The 17,099-nt window shown below is 37.9% G+C and overlaps 1 protein-coding gene across 1 annotated transcript in view; it reads left to right on the forward strand.

The window, feature by feature from the left end:
- The window catches only part of Ptchd1 (patched domain containing 1), a 33,153-nt gene extending 22,859 nt beyond the window's left edge, over positions 1–10,294 (forward strand). Inside the window, exon 4 of the mRNA XM_048796377.1 lies at positions 3,297–10,294. Coding sequence (XP_048652334.1) covers positions 3,297–4,951 — 1,655 coding nt within the window. The 3' untranslated portion in view covers positions 4,952–10,294. The remainder of the gene's footprint in view (positions 1–3,296) is intronic.
- Positions 10,295–17,099: the final 6,805 nt, after the last annotated feature.

Consider the following 17,099-nt stretch of genomic DNA (forward strand, 5'->3'; position numbering starts at 1 on the left):
GCTGAAGGAGGGACCCACCATCTGAGAGAAGAAAGTAGAAAGGAACAGAAACTATCAAAATTTTCTTCTCTGTCTTGCCTTGACTGATTTGCCCAGTTTCTGGGATGGATGTTAAAGTAAGGGCAAGACTGACCAGAGGAAAAACTGTGAAGAGCCTATTCTGTGAAATTCTCTCACCTGCCATTTCCTTTTTCCCCCAGTGCTGGGGATTGAACCCAGGGCCTTACACATGCTAGTCAAGCATTTTACCACTGAGCTATATACCCATCACCACCATTTTGTCTTCACTCCTTCCCCATCCCCATTCTCTGTCTCATTTTTCAGACCTACAGGGAAGTTGCTTCAGTAGACCATTTCCAAGAGAAGTTTGTATTTAAAAGGATAGCTTTGAAGGCCAAAGGGAATTCAGCTATAATTCCCAGAAGAGCAGGTATTGGTGTGTGGGTGGAGGCAGTGAATAGTATGGAGGATAAGGAGGGTATTTCTCATGTCCTAGGGTTCTTGGAATGTGTCTCTCTTTGAGTTCAAGCCAAGAAACAGGGTCTTTACAGTTTAGTTTTCCTTTAGGGTGGTAGACTGAACTCTTCAGCATAAATACTCAGCTGTGAGCCAGGTTTAGTGCTAGCAAGGCACTCCAGGCTGTTAATCCCTAAGAGGTACCTGCAGCTGTTGGCACTCATCCCTCACATGACTGACTGAGCTACAGGATGAAGGTTCAGTTATGGCATCAGCAATTGTCCTAGAAATCCAAAGGGCTCTACTAAGACACTGCACATCTCCAGTTTGGGGTTTAGGGTATATATATCTACCAGAGAGGTGTGCTTGAGAAAAAATATCTGTACTATCAGGAATGGGCAGGGGGTCTTTGGTGGCAAGGCCAAGGATAAGCAGCAAATGCTGAGTGATCAGATAGAAGATTCTTTCTCAGGGCATGTTCTTGGCTCTGTGAGGATCTGCACACATATACCTAGCAAGAGGAATGAAGGAAAGGCATTTTACCAAAAGTCCCTAGAAATAAAATTAGAATCCTCTTTGAAGCTACCCTAGAACTAAAAACATGCAGAAAGAGTCAGGACTCAATTAAAAAAAAAAGATCAAACTATAGAAGGACCAGCATTTGAAATGCAGCAACTCAAGAGACAAATTAATAGCCTATTTCTAACTTTCCTTGAGTTTGAGTATTTTCATTCTGGACCCTCACTCTTGTCATCTAATAGCTGTGTTAATTCAAATTTATGTTTTCAATTAACTTCTAAGATTATTCAACAGTGAGGTAAGAAAGGGATTCTTAGTGTGTTTTCCAACAAGACTCGGAGTCAGATAATGTCATCATAAAACATCACACTGATTTTAAAAAGGACTACAAAACAGATTTAGTTTAAATTCTACTATATGATTATTTTTAATTCTTCTATGTGTATCTTATCGTATTTAATGAGTAAGTATTACAGCCTTGTTTTAAACTACTCTTTTGTTTCTAGCAAGTAAAAACTACAAAAAGTATTTGCCATTTCAGCAGCTTCTTGAAGTGTATTTTACCTTTCAAAGCTTACTTGTTCTACATGTCTCCATATTAAATGGTCAATATCATTTCCCCAGAGTGCTATGCCTCAGAAGTATGTTTAACTCTTTTTATCAACTCATTGCCAAGGAATGGTCTACTTGTAATGAAAAGTTAGTTGGTCCATCCTGCAGTGGAAACAGATTTAATAGTTTTCTCTCCTGAGAATAGACATTAACTACCTAAAACATAATTAACAACAGGTTGCCAGTCAACAAGTGCACTTTTTCCTTCATGTCTGACAGTTTATATGCCTCCAATTTAATAGAGGCCATGGTGCTAGTTATGAAATTGATAGTCTTGACCTGAACTCCAAAAGTGGCTGTAAATTAAGATAAATGCCAAATCCCACTGAGGAAACAAGTCTTCATTACTATGAAATAGGCATTCAGGTTTGAGGTTAGGACTTCGCAATAAGAATATAAATACCAGGCAGAGCGCAAGAGAAGATATGTGCTTGATTATTGTACACACAAGATAACAGTGACTCACTTCACTCATATTATGCTTGGCTGAATATTTTAAATTCCTTCTTAAAAACAAGACTATTGTACCACAGTGTAAAGGTTTTATTATCCTCAATAATGGGAGTGAATATGCCAAGGCATGGAAGTAGAAAATTAGATCTGCTGATTCCAGTGCCAAGACAGGAGTTATTGAAAGCTGCAACAGGTCAGTCTGGTGGGTTTTCCAGTGCTGCAGTGGCCTGGAAACCCAGAGAGGTACAGCATGGAAGTGTTTGGCTCCAGCTAGGAAAGGTGGCAGAAGTCATGTTAGATCTCTCAGGGAGAAGAATTGAGTCAGAACATGGACCCTTACTGTACCTCTGCTATTTCAGTGTTGCTGGAATACTAATCAGGGAGGCAGAGGCACTAAGCAGTTAAGGAAAGAGGTTACTGACCTGGCTCTCTCCCACAGAGGCCACTGCCAAACAGTACAGAAAAGCCAGCAGAGTCACTGCCTGCTTGATGTGTCATCTATGAACAACCAAAATTGATCAAACAAATCCCTAAAGACAAAATGCAAGTCATAAACCTTCAGTCTGAACTCTAATTTTTAACAATAGGAGGGAGAGTTCATATGAATCTTGTTCCTTCTATATATTCTTCCCTCTTTCCTCTTCATTCAAACTTGTTCCTACTTATTTTGCTTCCCTCTGTTTCTCAGATTTATTGCTTCCTGCCCTGATATTTGGGGAAGGATAAAAAAAGAGGTTATGATTTAGTTTCCTGTCAAGACTCAAACTAAATACAGAGTCTCTTTCTCACTAAAACCCTCTATTTGGCCAATTTTAAAAGAAGTGATGGGACATTAACTCAGAATCCTCTGACCACTGCCTTCTTCTGTGCTGATGCCTAGCCAGACCTATGGGAGTAGAAAAGAATGATTAGTGTCCAGCCAAACTGTGCCAACAACCCTAAGCTATTAATGTATATAGTTCCCAAGAGACATACGGATAAGTCTATTCAGATTTCTATAGGCAAAGGTTCATCCAGCTTTATTAAGCCAGAAGGGAACATGAAGGAAGATTCTTGCTCCTCCTGCTGCCTGTTCACATCCATTGATGCTTATGATTCATCAAAGCACAGATCTCTCTCCCAATAGGACAAATCATTGGCATTTACATACCTGCCACCACCTGGGCATAGTTATATTTCTCATGATCAACTTGGTTCCCCTTTTAAGAGATTAGTTCTTTAAACTTTTTGCTCTGGTCTCTTTCTGCCCCCCTCAGGTCATGGACTATATGGGACTTTTGAAATGTTATCCTCCTGGAGGAAAACTAGAGAAGACCAACATGTTAAGGAGCGAACTGCAGCAGTCTATGCAGACTCCATGCTCTCCTTTTCTCTCACCACTGCCATGTACCTGGTCACCTTTGGCATAGGGGCCAGTCCTTTCACAAACATTGAGGCAGCCAGGATTTTCTGCTGCAACTCCTGTATTGCAATCTTCTTCAACTACCTCTATGTACTCTCGTTTTATGGTTCCAGCCTGGTGTTCACTGGCTACATAGAAAACAATTACCAGCATAGTATCTTCTGTAGAAAAGTCCCAAAGCCTGAGGTATTGCAGGAGAAGCCGGCATGGTACAGGTTTCTCCTGACAGCCAGATTCAGTGAAGAAACAGCTGAAGGAGAGGAAGCGAACACTTACGAGAGTCACCTATTGGTATGTTTCCTCAAACGCTATTACTGTGACTGGATAACCAACACCTATGTCAAGCCTTTTGTAGTTCTCTTTTACCTTATTTATATTTCCTTTGCCTTAATGGGCTATCTGCAGGTCAGCGAAGGGTCAGACCTTAGTAACATCGTAGCAACTGCGACACAAACCATTGAGTATACTACTGCCCAGCAAAAGTACTTTAGCAACTACAGTCCTGTGATTGGGTTTTACATATATGAGTCCATAGAATACTGGAACACTAGTGTCCAAGAAGACGTTCTAGAATATACCAAGGGGTTTGTGCGGATATCCTGGTTTGAAAGCTACTTAAATTACCTTCGGAAACTCAATGTATCCACTGGCTTGACTAAGAAAAATTTCACAGACATGTTGAGGAATTCCTTCTTGAAAGCCCCCCAATTTTCGCATTTTCAAGAGGACATCATCTTCTCTAAAAAGTACAATGATGAAGTTGATGTTGTGGCCTCCAGAATGTTTTTGGTGGCCAAGACCATGGAAACAAACAGAGAAGAACTCTATGATCTCTTGGAGACCCTGAGGAGACTTTCAGTCACCTCCAAAGTGAAGTTCATCGTCTTTAATCCATCTTTTGTGTACATGGATCGATATGCCTCCTCTCTGGGAGCCCCCCTGCACAACTCCTGCATCAGTGCTTTGTTCCTGCTCTTCTTCTCGGCATTCCTGGTGGCAGATTCTCTGATTAATGTCTGGATAACTCTAACAGTTGTGTCTGTGGAGTTTGGAGTGATAGGTTTCATGACATTATGGAAGGTAGAACTGGACTGCATTTCCGTGCTATGCTTAATCTATGGAATTAACTACACAATTGACAATTGTGCTCCACTGTTATCCACATTTGTTCTGGGCAAGGATTTCACAAGAACTAAATGGGTAAAAAATGCCCTAGAAATACATGGGGTAGCTATTTTACAGAGTTACCTCTGCTATATTGTTGGTCTGATTCCTCTTGCAGCTGTGCCTTCAAATCTGACCTGTACACTGTTCAGGTGCTTGTTTTTAATAGCATTTGTCACCTTCTTTCACTGCTTTGCCATTTTACCTGTGATACTGACTTTCCTGCCACCCTCTAAGAAAAAAAGGAAAGAGAAGAAAAATCCTGAAAACCGGGAGGAAATTGAGTGTGTAGAAATGGTGGATATCGATAGTACCCGAGTGGTTGACCAAATTACAACAGTGTGATAGTGTCTGTTTGGTATATTTTCACCCTAGGTCTTATCAAGAGCAAAGAGATTGTGTTAATGAAACAATTAAATTCAAAGTTGTTCCCATTTTTAAGGACAAGAAACAGGCATTGCAAAAAAAAAGTATAAAGGACAAGGGGGGTAATGGGTATGGCATATTTTCAATCTTTAAAACAAAAGGGTTGTAATAAGAAAGAATTTAAACACACATATTCTCTCTCTCTCTCTCTCTCTCTCTCTCTCTCTCTCTCTCTCTCACACACACACACACACACACACACATACACACACACCCTCGGAGACTTAGAGATTCTTAAGCTAAGATGAAATAGAATAAAGCTTATTAATGAGCAGGATCCTGTTTTATCCACTCTGCAGATGTCGCTAGTATTGTGATAAAAGCAACTGATTGAAAGGTCAGCTGCCAAGGCAGAAATAGCTTCAAGCATTATCTAAACAATGCTTCCAAAAACTTGTGCAGAGCAGTACTTCTCACCAGGGTCTATGGTTTGAGGTCTTGGCTGTCTCAACTGGATCCCCAGCACCTAAGGAGATGCTTGTGAAAGTTCTGACCAGCAAAAGCAAGCCAGAGCCTTGGAAGCAGACATGGTAGTGACCATCACTCATAAACTGAAATTGAATCACACTTAAAAATCATCTGGATGAGGCACTTTGGTTGTCTAGAATTAATTTATCATATTACCCCAATGATACACTTTTAATATTTGTATATTTTGTTTAATACACCTGAAAACCAATGATAACTCCAGCATCATAGAATTGGGACAATTCTATTTTGGAATATTTTGTCACTTGTCACCAAATGGGTCTGCTTTATTAGTTACAGATTTTGGCAGTGGGGCTATGGGGACATAAAACCACAGAGCCAAACTCAAATACCTGGCATGATGAGAAAAAGTGGGTGGCTACTGGAACCTAGAGACAGTATCTTCATTTTAATAACAAAAATATATAGCCATCTGGTACAGCTGTTTGTAGTTTGGCCCTATATGCATTTTTGCATGGATACCCAGAAACAACATCTGCCCACATATAGCTAAGGAAAGAAAAACAAACACAGGAATGGTTATCTACCATAGCTTCCAACTTACAGTAACAGTCTGCCTTTGCTATGAGACATGACTTCTCAGAGACATAGAGGGGAGGGAAGATCTTCGGTAATCCTAAAGTCTAACACTGAAAAACTTTGTAGAAGTGCAGGGAGATAAAGGGACAAAAGGAAAACAGATGGAAATTACTGGAAAAGCGATCATTGATACAAGTCTATCAGTGACAGCAGTCAAATTTGTCTACTAACTGGCCATACCTCACCTCTCTGGTTCCCCCAACACACCATTTTTACTGCACCTCTACTTCATCATCAGGCCCTTCTATGCATTTACAAGCCCAGATATTTACATGGTTAACTTATAGTATCTATAAGAGAAACGGTTCATAGATTTAAACAGAAATGGTTTGACCTGAAGAGGATGTGTATGCTGCCCCAGACCCCTACATTTTTTCAATCTATAAAACTGAAGCTAAAACCAAGTTACATTTGAGGCAAACTTCCACAGTATTTTTCCCTTTTAGAGATGTAGCTTCTTCAGATATCTATAGTGGTAAGTATTTCCCCAAAGCATCTTACCTTTCTGAACTTTAGCAGACATGCTGTGCAAATTCCTCATCCTCCACAGAGGGGGAAACTGAGACTTAGAAGAACAAAGTAACTCACCCAGGTCATACCCTAGAGGATTTCCTCATTTCAGCATGCTGAAGACAGGAAGATCAATTTTAGGTTTACTCCTAAGACAGCTTTATCCCCCCACCCCCTTGAAATACATTTCTAAGATAGAACATAGGACTTTGTTGGCCATAAGGCAGATATTTTTTAATGTTTTAGATTTAGGTTTACCATTGTCTCTCTAAATAGCCAAAAAAGAAAAAAAAAGCAAGCCCAAATGATTCACATGTAACAATACCACGTTGAAACCTGTGCTTTCTGTTTCATGTACTGTTCTCCATACAGTTCCAAATACTGTGCAAGGGATCGTAGCTAGTGTATTACACACTTGTTCAGTCTCCCCTGCAGACACACTAAGTGATCATACCAATGTGTTATACACTCAACAAGAAGATAATGAGCTTTAATCTGAGGACAAGTACAGTCCTCACAAAGGGCAAGTTTGCATTTGCATAACAGATCTTCAATCAATTCTCTCTCCTAGGGGCCTGCAACTGGGCTATTATTTATAAAACACAACTGAAGAGGGAATTGGTTTTATTCTTAAATCACATGTTGCTAAATCATTTTCTGAACAGTGTGTTCTAAATCAGCCATTGATTTAGTGTCAGCCACATGGAGCACCACAGCTTAAAGTGACTCCACAAAACTGACACAACACACACAACAATTAAGTGGATTTTGTTCAGAATTTAATCATTCAATTTGGTCAACCAGAACGACTTACTATGGAACTTTGGTTTATGACAGATAGTAGTTTTCCAACTTGATTGAGTCTCTGTATACCCTAGAATATTGTATTTTTAAATGAAGGGCATTTTCAAACTTGTCAACTTCTCTTTTCAGCACTTGAAATCAAGGCTTATGAAATTCTGACTGTGAAATGAATTTTTTCTATTGGGGGACTATGCATGCCAAGATTTGTTATTTATTATTAGATAATTATTATTTGTTAATATTGACTACTGATTATTGCTCTGACAGCATTGGTTTAGCCTCACCATGGAGAAGACACTTTAGAAGTATCTCAAAATCACATTTCCATAAAATTTAAGTCTTTACATCATGAAGTTTTATTTTTTGAATTGCTACAAAGAGAGAAGGAATTATTCCAGCAAACACTTGAAGTTTTTTTTTTTCCTTTATTTAATTCCAACCAAGACATTAATGTCCACTTTACCAAAGAAACTTATTTGGTTGGTTTTGAGTTGGTGTTTGTTGTTTGTTTACCAAAGAAAATATTCCACTCATCAGAAATATTTCTCCTGGTCAACTAAAAAACTGTGATACTTGGGATTTCTTGGCCTTCGTAAGGAAAATAAGAAAAGCCAAGGTAAGAGTTATGATACTCTCTCACTTCATGAAATTCATCAGAAGATGTAAATTCACAAGGAACTTGGGGTTTGCAAGAAAGAAAATGATACTTGAAACAGGGCATTGTTTAGTCCTCCAGCAATGTTCCAACAAGTAGCACTAGGACTCCTCAGGCTAAAAGAAGTACAGTTTATTCCAGAGAAAATATAGGAAAGCATCATGAAAAAATCCTCTCCATTGTTCCAGTCCATAAGTTTTGAGGTTTTTTGGTGTTTGTGGTTCAGTTTGTGAATTTTGTTTGTTTCTCTGTTTGTGTTTGCTTGTTTAGCACCTGTCTTTCCTACCACTTTTACCCCCTCAATCTTCAGTTAGAAATGAGATCATCAGATGCCATCCTCCATGGCCACAGTTATTTATACAACATACTGCTATCAACAAGACCCTTGAGAACCATTTTGAATAACCACCACCCAGTTGTAAGTGGCATTCTGGGACCATGACACTACTTTCTTCCAGCCTTAGAAGCAGATTTTGGAAATATCCCTCATAGGAACAGATGAGATGGAGCACTGCCTTAGGGATGTGGTCTGAGGCATAACCTCTTAGACACAAATGGTATTCTCATAGTATCTTTATTCCTTTAGATTCCATTAAAGTATCCCTGCAGCTTTCATAGTGCTTGTTCTCTATGAATCTCTGTTTTCTCATCTGTAAAATGGGGGTAATAATAGTAAATGTCTTTAAATTCAGAAAATATTTATTGAGTGCCTAATATCACCCATGTACTGTTTGAGAGATTGGAGACACAAGAGTGAACAAATCAGATAAAAAATAATCTGCCCTCTTTGAGTTGACATTTGAGTGATGTTTGCTGTGAGGATTAAGTGAGATGACACATGGAAAACACTTGTAGCAAAGCCTGGCAAAGAGAACTCAAGATGTTATTATTTTTAACTTGTCAATCTCACACAGTAGCACCAGGATGTAAAGCTAGAGAGATATAGATTTGGGACCACAATTAGGGCTATTTAAGGATGCAATAGGTTGCCACAAAAAAAAAATTAGTTAATTCCTGGTCGTTTTAGGACATTCAAAATTAGGCTGGATCACCATTTAGTGGAGCAACTGTAAAGGAGGTGCAAGCCCTGGATGTTGGGGTTAGACTCTAAACCTAGAAAAATGGGATATAGGCACTTGGGGTAGGCAATGGGAATGGGACAGTACTAATTATTAACTATGCCTGGCTTGTCTGAAGATATTTGAATATTCTTTTTGGGTGATTTGCTTTTAAATTTTTGCTCAATAAAAAGTATCAGGTATTTGAAGACAAAGTTCTTACTTTTTAAAAGCATGGTAAAGTTGTAATACAAAGGAAAATATTAAATTAGTACCATACTGGATTAGTTGGCAAAGAACTGAGAATAGATAAAGCCAACACATTGCAGAGTTCCTCCCTGTGGTGGTTACAACTGTTTATTTCTGTTTCATGCCAGTTCAGGATAAAGGAAAGAGGAAAGTGAATGAGCTAGAATCTGTTCACCTGAATAGGCAGTCTCAGGATGTCCTCCCCAGCCTGCCTCACATCTGCCCCACTCCCATCTGCCCAGGTGATCTGTTTGAAGTGCTCTTTGATATCTATGAGGGAGCCATGCAAGGAAGAGGAAGTGAGATGACCAGAGAGCTGTGGTCTCTACAGATTTTTTAGTTATATTAAAATTAGTACCACAAGAGTTCAGAGGAGGCTGCCTGGTAGGGAAAGAAGGCTTTTTTTCAGAGTACAAAGAAAGCAATGTGTACCAAGGAGGCAACCTGCAGAAGAACCTTGGTGGAAGGAATGATGTTCGTGTGGAATCTGCCAGCTTCTTCTCCCTCCAGAATGTTGACCCCAGATGAATTTTTGGATAGAAATAAGCCTAATCCCCCCCCCATTTTTCACATGAGAAAACTGAAACCTAGAGAAGTAAAATTGTGTTCAGAGCTAATTAGAAACAGATGCAGGACTGTAACTGAAGTCTAGTTCCTACTCTGTTCTTTCTCCATTCTGCCACTTTACTGCCAAATTCTATGTATCTAAATTTGGAAGTTTAACCTAGGAGTCATGAATGAGTTGTGGGAGGGAGGAACTCAGAGCTCCCTAAAATTAAATATATACAAAAAAGTGTGTATATGTTCAATATGTGCATTTTCCTAAAGAAAGGGTTCATAGATTCCAAAAGAGGTCTGTGACCCAAAAAGGGTAAAGACCACTGTCCTAAATTAATAAAGACCTCATTGGGAGTGTGATCCTGGTGTCCTCATTTTGGATAATAGGCAATTAAGAACTTCTCAACCATCTTTTCTCCAAGGAGCCAAAAATGCTTCCAAATATAGGTTTCTTCATGCCAAGCCCAGTACCTACTTCTGTTCATTTATCTTTTACTCATTTTTTCACTCATTCATTTGTTTATTCTGCAAACATTTTCAGTGCCAGTTTATGTTCCAGCACCAACTAAACATGCTCTCCAGGGTAGGATCAGGATAGGACCCCTCTTGCACTGTGCCCTGTTGATAGGAAGAATACCAGGCTTCATTCTCACTGTTATAGGAACCCCTGCCACAAACACAGAGTGGGTCAGCCAACAAAATCAACATATAAAAGTGTGACCTGTCAAAAAAAAAAACAGGGATAAAGAATTTCCAGGTTATACAGTTACATTCTACTTGGCAGAAGCATACCACTCCTTGGAAAGCTGCTCTCAAGCAAGTTCTATTCTGAAATGTGTACACCAGGCATACTTACTTGCACACACTGGTAGTGTGTGCACAAACAAGAAGAGAATAAATCACATTTATCTTGATAATACTGTAGTGAGAAAGTAAAAAATTATGGCCATAGACAGATGGATACACTTAAACACAGATGTGTCTTGGACACAGATAAGCAAATAGAATCCCAGTTCTCTTGATTACTAGTCAGAAGCTAGATATAGTATAGGTTATAGCAGAAGCTGGAGAACAAATGGCTCTACCTTTACCAGTTGGCTCTGCTTCTGGTATAACTTTAGGCACAATGGCATCCACTTGAGTTTGACCTATGGCAAGCCAGAGAGAATCATTGCCTGGCCTTCCCTGAAATACAAAGGACTCATAAGTGCCACTTAAACCACCCTCTGCCCATCTATGATAAGGGAAGACTTCTACTGAGATGAAGGAATATTAGTCCCACTTTGTAGCATCTGATATGAGGTTTGAGAGCTTTATTCATTGGGATCTACTAAGTACTTTGTCTAATTCCTAGAAAATGACAAATATAACCCATTTCCATTATCTATTCCAGGATTATTCTTGAGGAAAAAATATAAATTTCTCTGTCAAAACAATATCCTTGATTTTCCAGGATAAATCCTGAACATGTTTGGCTCAGTCTTTCAAATATTTATTCTTTAAATTAACATCTTGCCAAAATTACCTTTGCTTGCTGTCCCAGAATCAACATGGCAGTTGACATGATACCTCCCAGGACTATGGATGACAATGTGAAACTGGTAATGACCAACTGGTTCTACTTCACATACACAAACATGCACAACACATACACACAAGCACGAATATACAGATATGCAAATATGCACACATACATGTGTGTAGAACACACCTATAGCACACATATACACATACACATATGTACATAGACATATGTATGCACATTTAGCACACGTGTCTGTACACATGCATACCACCTTTTACAATCTGCCTGACACATATGAGACACATTAAAATGCCTTGGCAGACCCTGTGCTGTGGTTTTTTTGGGGTTTAGTAGGCCAAGGGCTCTTATAGCTGTCAGCAAGAAACCCTAAAAATTATCTTACCCTACTATTTACTCCCTGTGCATGAACATACCTGAGAATAGCCAAACAATATACTCTAAAGGAAAGAAACCTGAGAAAGTAAATGTGCCTTGCAATTTACAAATTGTTAACGAATAGTTTCATAGTGGAAAAACTGCATTTGATGGAATTTTCCAAGTCAAAAGTAAAAAAAGCAGAGACTCAAAACCACAGAGATCTCGCCCAAGGTCTAGAATTACAGAAATGTATCTGGAATTTTTGCTTGGTGATACAGAGAAAGGGAAAAGGAGTGGGGAGGTAGGAGGAAAGACATGTGGGGGTAGTCACTCCATCTTGGCAACTCTGGCATAGAAAGGAATGTGTATTTGCCATTTATCCCTAGTATCAGATTGTTGAGAAAATGAAGGAGATGCCATCAAGGGAAGCCTGCTGATTTTACATCAGTTTAGGAGAAAAAATCACTCAAGCAACAGAAGAACTATCCAAGACCAGAAATCTGTAACATACACACAAAGTTGGGGAAATGGACGTCCAAAGGAGCCCTAGTGCAGTTCCTAAAAGTTTTAGGCATAGAGTGTGGCAGGAAAAATGTAATTAGTGGGAAGCTGAAACCAATCAAATCTGTAGGAAATGCTTAAGTATATGAGCTGAGAATAATGGAGTTGTTTGGTATTCACTATCGGATAAAGATATAAAACCTGAATCTGTATTTTTGTGAATAAACCAAAAGGAATCCACATTTTCTTTTGAATTATTTATTGACACATAATTCCTCCTCAGTAACTTTGTCAGAATACACTCAGGTTCTCTTCCTATTGTGTTTATGATCCCATAATTTAACAACCCTACTATTTGTTGTACATTTATACTCCAGCATAAAGCCATGAACAGAATTATTGAATGCCAGGCCTGAACAAGGAAAAATTCAGTTTGGTTTTAGTGATTCCTTCGTCAAATTTCTCTCACTTATCTAAATGTGCAAATGTTTCAAAGCTGTAAAAAGTGCATTTACATAGCCAATGCATTTACTTATTTTATCAAAACTAACTTCCACCAATAAATTAACAACAAAATAATCCTAACAGTTCCTTTAGCAGTACAATGCTAATAGGTGAGAAAGCAAAATGGAAAGAGCTTATACCAAATATTTAGTAATGCTGGGAAAAACTTCATCCTAGTCATAAAATAATTTAAATAACAAAATGTGACTCTTATTGTCAACAACAATGAAAGAAGTTCCTGACATGGCATATTATTTGGTAAAATTTTGGACTAAATCATAATAAAATGTTAATTTGCCATCCATAAGACCATAAGATCATAAGACCACATCTTGTTAATTAGAGTAATGATTAATATAGTATTCAGGAATCTTACTATCTATTTCTCCATAAAAGACCACAGTTACATTTTCCAGTTTTCAGTTAGGTTTCTTCACACCAGGCAAATAGGTGATTCTGTAGTAATAAATTATTTTTAAACTAGGAAGCAGTATTTAAATGCTAGAGCACATAATTAATTCATCTTGGTCAGTTCTGAAGCAGGTAAGCATAAAACCATACTGGGAAAAATAATGCAGTTGCACCCCAAGATTGACAAATTGATTCACATGACTTTCATCCATGGCAAGCAGCACCTACTGAGATGGAATTTAATAGAAAACTTATCCAGAACAATTTCCCACAAAAGTTAAAATACTTCCTAATAAGGAGCATTAATAAACTATAATTTTTATCTAAGGTCAAGAGATGGCTGGGTGCAGTGATGCACACCTATAATCCCAGCAGCTCTGAAGGATGAGGCAAGAGGATTGCCAGTTCATAACCTGCCTCAGCAACTTAGAGAGGCATGAAGCAAATTAGCAAAACCTTGTCTCAATATAAAGTAGTAGGGATGTGGCTCAGTGGTAAAACACCTCTGGGTTCAAGGCCTGGTACCAAAGAGAGAGAGAGAGACAGACAGACATACAACATTTTTGGTGACCCTCTACTTCATCATGGCAATGCTCTTCTTTCTGTACATTAACAAGCCAAGATTATATCCTGACGTGCAGTATCTGCAGGGGGAATGATTCATGGATTTAAAAGAAATGTTTTATCTGAAGGCTGTATATGCTGCCCCAGATCCCTGCATTACTTTAAATCTATAAAAATGAAACTAAAACCTGATTACATTTGAAGCAAACATCTACAGTATTTTTCCTTTTAAAGATATTTAAGAAAAATCAATGTAATAAAAATGGCTAACGCTTCCAGAAAAAAAAATCCCATATTTTGTATTACTTGAGCTTTTCTGCTGCCTGAAATATTTATTTACATCATTCCACACCTACACAGAAACAAAATCAGCAGGGAAAATCATCCCACTGATTATTGGCAATCCCAGTTTCTCTCCATCTGACCAGCTTTAACCAGAGGGCAATATTTCATGCTTACACATGGAGTGTATACAGACTGTGATAGCCCATGCTACTTAGCACACTAAACCTGGGAAATGGCTCATGCAAATACAGTAGTCTTTCATTGACTATCTTTTCATATTAAAATCTCTCCACCAAAGCATCCAATTTTCAATCTTGGTATTAAATTCCCAATATAAAGGTTTCAAACGTACTGCTTCTGCCTTTTCTTTTGAACCTATTTATTTTTAATTGACATATTAAAAATTGTATATATTTGTGGGATACAATGTGATGTTTTGATATATGTATGCATTGTGAAATAATTAAATCAAACTAATTTGCATATCTGCCACTTCACATACTTATCCTTTTCTTTGCTTTCACTTTTTCATGCATGCTTCAAATCTTCTCACAGACACACACCAAAGAGTGAAATGGCAGTGAGCTAGGGGAATATCTCCTGTTGGATTTTTTCCATTTCTTTCTTTCCTTATGTACAGAGAGTTCAGTGCTCTTTAACAGCAATTAGTATGTGTTCCTGTTGTTTTGTTTTGTGTTTTCCAGATGAGCAATCAAAAAAAAATGTGTATATGACTAAATGTCCTACAGATTGAGGTTTGGGGGTTTTTTGTTTAGCAGCAGATGTCTTTTTATAAACCCTGCATATGGTGCCTAAAGATAAGCTAAAGATAGCTTAATGGTCACACTTCTGTCTCTGGAGAAAGAAAAGAAAAACCCATTTCCTGGCCTTAGTTTAATACATAATCTCAAATGAAGCAATAAAATTATAGCAGGAAGCAAGCACCATATGTGCCTATATGCCTGGGCTTACAGAAAGTCAGTAGAGGCCTAAGAAAGAATCTGACCTCTGTTTTCTACAGATTCTGCTTTTCTGTGAGCATTTAGATTGTGGGGGAGAGGAAATGCTGAGTGTGCATTAGTTTATAGGTTAAAACCTATATGGAGAGGGAGAAGAAAAATATAGGAAAGGAATAGCAAAGCAGTATATATTCATGGGTGTCAAAGCAATTGTTGAGGGCTGGTGAATGTATTTTCTTTTTTTAGCTCATTTCACGGGGCTAACTGAATGGATGAGTGATTATCACATCACAAAGAAAGACTGACTCCAAAATTGTATGTTACAGGTCCCAAATTATCATATTGATCTAGTAATATAAAGGATTGGGATGATTTCAGATTTTGTCTCAGTAGTACTGAGCTAGAACTCAGCAGCTGGGAATTGCAACGAAGTCGCACTCATACTCCTGTCTGTTAAAGTCCTTATTTAGCCCATTTCCATGGAAACTGAAATCAGATATCTCCCTCCCCCTCTCTCTCACATACATACCCCTTCTAGACAGGATAAAATTGTCTAGAGTTTGGGGGCATGTACATATGTAAGCATAATGTGTAAGAATAATTTCTTGGTGGACACTTTCTCATCAGTGATATCTTTCCAACAAATGGAATAAAGGGCAATCCAGGCTGACTTCCTTTTTCAGAAGCCAAAACTGAAATGCAGATGAAAGACCCAGGTTATAAAAGTAAGTATATCACACTAGGCCTTCATTACCAATTCCATGGGGCTTTTCATAACTACATGTTCAATTAATTGAGCTAAACGAAATATTTCATGGTGAGAAGACATCCACAAAAACTAAATTTAATCTCTTGAATTTTTGCCTATTTTGCTTTACTCTGAAGCATCGGCATTTCCCTAAATAGCCCAGAAAATAAGGGATAAGAGAAAAGAGAAAGTGATTGAATTCATTTTAATTTTAACCTATACTTGGTTACATTTCCATCCTAATGGAAAAATAATATGTGCACAATCCAGATTTATATTGTTATTTTATAATATATGATTCCATATAGTTCGCATCTCCCTTGAAGACAGGCCAACATTCATGTTACTATAAAAGGACACTGATAAAAACTATAGTAAGGTTGAAAGAAGAATGAATACTCTCCTTTTCCATCTATCTCCAATGAGGTCTTTAGGAAACCTGGAAGCTTTCTATAAATGGACAGTTTTTGATAAGTGTTAGATTTTATTTCCCATTTTGCCTCTTTTTTTCCAGGAGAAAAGATTAAATACAGGGTATTTTAAAAGAATTTTTCATGTTAAAATGGACTGTAGGTAATGATTTTGGTCTTGAATTAGGTTCTTTTTACCAACCCCTCTTCAAAGTTTGTGAGGGTTGCAACTTAAGATGTATTTAGCTTTTGCTGGAACCCAAACCAAGAAGAAGAGCTATAGGCTTCAGCTGGCAAAGATCAAGAAAATAACAAGATTTTATCTTAAATATAAGTATTTTTTAAAAACCTCACTGCAGCATATTCTCATTTAGGCTTCATTTTGAATGGATAGTCTCATAAAAAGGTCAGGGTGCTGATAATCTATATTCAAAACTGGAGCAAAGACAACCAATAACTATATTTTTAAAAGAAAAAGTGATTTAGAATTAGAAAATTGATAAATGGTAAAGTCTATATTCAAAGCTACCACAGGAGACAGTGATTTTATTTTGTCAACTGAAAAAGTTAGGAAAGTGGAAAAATTAAAATTTCTCATTCTAAGGCACAGTTCAAAATGCCAGGCCCTGCCCTCTTTGCAACAAATGATATCTCCCTCTAGGGGCTTACAATGAGACAACATTTCACCATCTACATGAAAAAGCTTCATTTCTGCAGAGAGCATCTGACTCACAAAAAATATAAAACAAAACCAAAAATTTCCTTGAGTCACAGCACTTAAATCTCCAAGTTTAAAACATTCATTAAACAGGAGCTGTAAAAGAATGTGCAATAAGGACCTATCATTACAGCTTATGCAGGAACATAGATGTTGAATCTG

Source organism: Marmota marmota, unplaced genomic scaffold, assembly GCF_001458135.2.
Source record: "Marmota marmota marmota unplaced genomic scaffold, marMar, whole genome shotgun sequence".
Classification (NCBI taxonomy): Eukaryota; Metazoa; Chordata; class Mammalia; order Rodentia; family Sciuridae; genus Marmota; species Marmota marmota.